At 38.0% G+C, this 5,975-nt stretch overlaps 1 protein-coding gene across 1 annotated transcript in view; it reads left to right on the forward strand.

The window, feature by feature from the left end:
• EIF2AK4 (eukaryotic translation initiation factor 2 alpha kinase 4) overlaps positions 1-5,975 on the forward strand; it is a gene marked incomplete at its 5' end in the record, with an annotated part of 36,889 nt that overhangs the window by 14,507 nt on the left and 16,407 nt on the right. The window contains 8 exons of the mRNA XM_010137614.1: positions 1-44; positions 491-595; positions 826-883; positions 1,566-1,645; positions 2,140-2,241; positions 2,846-2,896; positions 3,871-4,107; positions 4,704-4,779. The exon at positions 1-44 is cut by the window's left edge and continues 8 nt beyond it. Coding sequence (XP_010135916.1) covers positions 1-44; positions 491-595; positions 826-883; positions 1,566-1,645; positions 2,140-2,241; positions 2,846-2,896; positions 3,871-4,107; positions 4,704-4,779 — 753 coding nt within the window. The remainder of the gene's footprint in view (positions 45-490; positions 596-825; positions 884-1,565; positions 1,646-2,139; positions 2,242-2,845; positions 2,897-3,870; positions 4,108-4,703; positions 4,780-5,975) is intronic.

The following is a 5,975-nucleotide window of genomic DNA, read 5'->3' on the forward strand; positions in this document are numbered from 1 at the left end:
TCTTCCGAGAAATTCTAGATGGGTTAGCTTACATCCATGAGAAGGTTAGTAAATACGACAGTTACGACCTGTCCGTAATACCTGTGGTGTGCCTCTTTCTGTATAGGTTTCTTTATATTCTATTGTTTTTGGGGCATTCGTTCCTCACGCTCTCCATTACTGACCTGTCCCAGAGGTTTAGAACGTTTTATCACAAACTTGAATTTTATAATGAACCACTTCAGATTTTTCCCTCTGTCACAAAAATGTGGCCATCTTTAAAAACATTCATTTTGTTAGGTATCTGGTAGCACTGAAAATTGGGTTGAGCTTCTGGGCTACAGACAATAGTCTTACTTCAAAATTAGTCATCGGTAACTTAATGCAGTACATTTCCCACTGTACTAGAAGTGTATAATATGATTTGTCCAGTCTTATAAAGAGAGTTTTATATTGAACTGTATTTACTGTTTAATATTCTGTCAGGTTTTTTATTCTCCTTCTGTAACAGGGAATGATCCACAGAGACTTGAAACCTGTGAACATTTTTTTAGATTCAGACGATCATGTCAAAATTGGTGACTTTGGTTTAGCTACAGATCATCCAGCAAATGCAGTAAGTACAGCTGAAAGCGAATGGAAAAAAAACCCTTTTAATTTCGTGTTGTAATAACATGAAAGGTGAAAATAAACCCATAGTACTCATTGGACTGTGTATTGTGAATGCCATAAACTTGGTTTCTAAGGTTCTAGAGTCAAACCGTGTACTATGAACTGAAGCGGTAAGAGAAGCCACCAGAAGCGTTTCAATTGCCATTGACAGTATGGCTGTTTTCCTGATTTCAGGAGGTCGCTAAACAAGAAGAAAGTCACTCGGATAGTTCTGCTATGTCTGACCCATCAGGTTAGTTCACATGGTAGCTTATTCTAAATGATTTTAAGAAAACACGTTGTGCTGTCTTGAGTACTCTGTTAGGTCTTCCGTTTGTTCTTTGAAAATAAAACCTTTTTTAGTGGGGGGGAAAAAACGAACCACCAGCTTTTGGGTAGGTACCGTGTTACATATAATCTGGCAGTTTAGACTTAGCTGAAAATGAATTTGCTTCCCCTGCTAGCCTTCTGCCATATAGGCCAGTGCTTTTCTCATGGTAAGGTAAGAGGCCCTGTGTGTCTGTTTCATCTGCAGTTCTCTTCTCGTGCCTGTACAGGACAACTTCAAGACTTCAGGGATTTTTTTTTGGTTCGTGTTTTTTTTGACACCTTCCATAACAGCCTGAATTTTGTGTTTTGAGAACTTTACTGCGTAATGTGTCTTAAGATGAGTATAATGGAAGTGAAATTTAGTTGTATTATTTGTGTGCTGACCTACTACAATTCTATGAAGCAATAGATAGATTTATCTACTATAGACAAAGGTGCTTGACAAGCGAAGAACTGTTTTGGGAGCTGTTCTCAGCTGGATCTCTCAACAAGGACTGCATCCCACCTAGAAGAAAGGAGGACTGGAGATGAGTTTTTTCTCAACTTTGATGCTGCATTCTTTTCCAGCTTTCCTGAAACTAGTACTCTCTCCTCTTGTCATGTAGGTAGTTTGACGGGGATGGTTGGCACCGCACTGTACGTCAGCCCAGAGGTCCAAGGAAGCACTAAGTCTACATACAATCAGGTATGATTAGACAATAAAAAGGTAGCATGGAATCTAAGGTACCAGGTACAGTTTAGGTCATTCCTGCACAACAAAGGAAAAATGTCATGGTTGGGAGTATATATTGCCCTCCTGAATTCCTAGACTGGGATTTTGGGAGGTGGGGGTGCATTTTTCCATCAAAGAGGATCCTGTTTATATACAGAGATGAGCTGAATTTCAAAGCAAGAATGTTTTCAAAGTGGAATCCTTTACGTCATGGCCCTGCTGTGATGATAGAAGGCACTGAAGTGTACCAAATTTTAGTGGCTTGTGTCATTTAACAAAAAGTAATTTAAAAGAAAAAAAAAAACCAAATCCCAAAGCAAAACCAAAAAAAAAATCCCCATCCCTCCACCCCACTTTCTGGCCATAATATGTTGAGAAATTTAATCAAAACATTATTTCTTTTATTTTCTCTACTACCATTCACAGGTGCTACTTCTAAGCTTCCATTTTTTTTTTTTCCTCCTTAGAAAGTGGACCTCTTCAGTCTGGGTATAATATTCTTTGAAATGTCTTACCACCCTATGAGTACAGCATCAGAAAGGATCTTTGTTCTGAGTCAGCTGAGACTGGTAAGTACACGGATATAAAAAGTACTTACGGTTTAAGAAGTAAAAAGATGCAAAACGTAGCAAAAATGTTTCCACGGGGAGTGCTTATAAAAAAAAGAAAAGTTGATGAAATACATAATGAAAAGTGAAGAATAAAACTGGAGCTGGTACTGACCTGCCCTTAGTGCTCTGTGGATTCCGTAATAGTATTGCCATCAGTCAGTGTTCTGTCTGTGAAATTAATTTCTACGGTACAAAACAGTAGAGGTGTAAATGTCGATAGAGGTGATGGTTTTAGTTACACCTACGTTTAGACCCAGTGGGTGTGTGTCAGGATCCGGTTAGTATTTGTAGTTGGTAAATGCTTATGGTTATGGGTTGTATCGTCATTGTACAAAACCTCATAAAAGCATTTCAGTGACATTTTTTCCTTTTAGTTCTTCAAATGGAATTTCCCATGTGATTTGTTTTTTGTTTTTTTTTTTTTCTATTTTGTTCCCCCACACCTGGGCAATAACAACACGTGGTTTCTGTTTATATATGTAGAGCTTACTTAAAAGTAGTCTGAGTAAACTGGAGTTGCTGTTGTAATTCAAACATGGTTTTTGGTTTTTGTTTTTAATAGCCTACTATTGTATTTCCTAAAGACTTTGATGAACTCAAACATGCAAAGCAGGTAAGTTTTGAAGATATTTTAACTTAAGTATTCCTTTTCAAAAAACCTTGATTATAATTTTTCCCACTTGAATTAGTAATTCCTGACAAGTTCTTATTACGTGACGCTAGAAGAAAGTAAGGGTGAAAAAAACCCTTAGAAGAATATACTAAGTTGACGCGGATATATACTTACAGAGTTCCCTGAGCACAGTCATAAAGAGACACAGAGTTCGCTGCTATACCTTTCAAGCTCCGAGGGACAATTTTGACTACTTAAGCTCAGACAACTGACAGCTGTATTGTTAAACTCTTAACCTAAACTTTCGAAAGAAATCTGTGTCACAGAGCAGAAGGAGGATGCAAGCTAAACTGACTGCTCTGAGTTTGAACAGAGCTGCCAAGAGCTGTTCTGGATGCCTCGTGGCAGAGAAACGAAGGGATAAGGAGCAGTGCAATCTTTTCTGGACCGTCTAGACATCTTTTTCCTTGCTGTAGTGGACTCTCTTGTTGACTGTTAGTGTTTTGACTCCTGTCCCAGTGAAACAGCATTCTGCCTGTTACTACTACGATAAAAATGTTTCCATCTTGTACTGTTTACTCAAATAGGCCAGGAAGATTCCCCCTTCTTTAATATCTCTAACTCTGAAATCCTTGTGGTTATGCAGAGGATTCTTCTTTCTCTTGACATTGTTTTAACGAGATGCCAGAGCTGGCATAACATAGAACAACCAAGTATGTTACACGTATATCCTCCCAGCCGGCACATTTCTCTTAATGTGTGTGGTTTTAGTAAATTCTATTCAGATATGACACAATAAAAAATATTTAGAATTTAATAAGCAAAGACTACCTACTCCAAAGACTCAGATCCTGCCTTTTTTGTCCCCTGTTGAGTCTGTAATATTTTATTAATGTAATGTGACTAAGAAGTCTGTAAATACTGCTGATAGATTAATTTTTTTCTAAACAATCAAGACTTGCTTTAATTTGTAGAGATCGGTTATTACGTGGCTCCTGAACCATGATCCTGCAGCACGACCAACAGCTGTGGAGCTCTTAAAAAGTGAGCATCTTCCACCACCTCAAATGGAAGAGTCTGAGCTCCATGAAGTACTCCACCATACCTTAGCGAACGTGGATGGGAAGGCCTACCGGACCATGATGAGTCAGATATTTTCGCAGCGTGTATCTCCAGCTATAGACTATACCTACGACAGTGATATGCTGAAGGTTTGTAGGGGTTTAGGGGATGCATGGGGGATTTTTTCCTATGTTGGATTTTTTTTTTTTAAATGCTCACATGGATGAATTCTAACATCTTTGAGAGAATTGCATTACTTCTTAAGATTAACCTCTACACTAGTCCACACTTAAGGCTGTAATCTGTACTGTGTGGGCTCGAATAACCACTTCCCGTTTGAACCTTACAGTCATTCTTTAAAGAAATGAGCAGTGTTTGATTGTAGCAGCTAAAGCTTTGAGCTTATGTCCAGGTGATTACTTTCTTTACTCTGAATTCCTGTCAAACCAGGTGCTTGCAGCTGTCTGCCAACAGAATGTGTTGCACCTGATCGTTTTCTTTCCTTTCTAATCATGGCAATCAAAGTAATCCTTCTCATTTTTCAACTCTTAAATCTTTCTGAATCCAAAGAAACACAAGGTAATACAGTACAGTAATGCTCTCCGAGGCCGTAGTTATCTTTTATTACGTAAGCATTACAGTTTATTGTGGTGGGACGAGATAGCAGAACGATGATTGCCTGTATTACGTGGAGTGTTCACAGCCTGTGAATTACCTATGTACTTTTTGTTTGTGATGGTTGCAGGGTAGTTTTTCTGTTTGGACAGCCAAGATACAGCAGCATGTATGTGAGATTGTCAGCCGGATATTTAAAAGACATGGTGGGTGTGTTTTACAAAAGTCATTCAGTTCCTTTTTCGTGATTGAATGGATTTAAAAGAATGAAATTGTTTTACTGCTACCACATAAGTCAAAGTTTGTTCAATAGTTGCATATAATTTGAAGTTTTACATTGATTTTTGCTGTTATTTTGACATCACATTAATCGCTGTTAATTTCAAATCTGAACAAATTAAATTTGCTACGGAAGGACCAGTGAAAATCTTACTTACATCTTTGAATGTACTTGGTGGTTCTGATAACTCTGTAGGAACTTCTAGAGGCTGGGAGTGTTACGTGAAATCTAGATCTGAATGTAAGGATAGTTCTGTAGTGAAAGACTGAGCATCCGTGTAACCTCTCTGAATACAGCCAGAATGGGAATGGCCTGAGGAAGAGGGTGGAAACAGAGCAAGTGTATAGTGGTACTTTACTGCTTTTATCGGTGATTTCCTGCACAGGAACTTCCTGAGCCAGAGGTGGTGTCATGGTGTTTCATAGTCTCTGATGGTTTTTCTTTTCAGGACTCTAGCCAGTAACTAGTTAATAGTATTTCCTTAAAATTGGTTATTAAGCACCAGCCCCCACCCCCCAACTTAAACCTTGACAGACTTTAAGAATGTTTGTCAGCATTTGAGAGGTTGAAATCTTTTCATTCTTACGGAAAAACAAAGGGGGGTTTAGATAAATATTTCTTCCATTAGATGGTATCTGCTATCTGTAATGGTTAGAAGCATTTTGTTTTAGTAGGAGCTTTGGGTTTTTTTCTGATTTAAATGCTTGTGTTGAAATCTAACTGAAGACTTGAGTAAAGCTTCTATAATAAAATACCTGTTTGAGAATCAGTAGAGGATTTAAAAAGGAAGTATTTTTCAGTGATTAGTGATATTATTGTTAATTTCTTCACTGAAACCTTACTATTAAGATTGGATTCATACAGACAGATGGTTATAAAATATAATTGGGGGGAAAAAGTGCTTATGGTTCACTTTAAAACCTCATAAACACTTCTAGTATGTTTTTGAGACATATGTCTGAACAGTATTTGTTTGCTAGGGAAGTGCCTGTAGACCAAAACAGGACAACTAGTATCTGTAGGGTTTCTCCTTGGTTTCTTATGCGTGCTTTTGTGAAAGGTGGTGTTTAAAGAGAGGAGGGCAAGGTGAGAATTCTGCTGGAGTTCTCTGTTTGCTGCCTG

Source organism: Buceros rhinoceros, unplaced genomic scaffold, assembly GCF_000710305.1.
Source record: "Buceros rhinoceros silvestris isolate BGI_N320 unplaced genomic scaffold, ASM71030v1 scaffold17026, whole genome shotgun sequence".
Taxonomy (NCBI): domain Eukaryota; kingdom Metazoa; phylum Chordata; class Aves; order Bucerotiformes; family Bucerotidae; genus Buceros; species Buceros rhinoceros.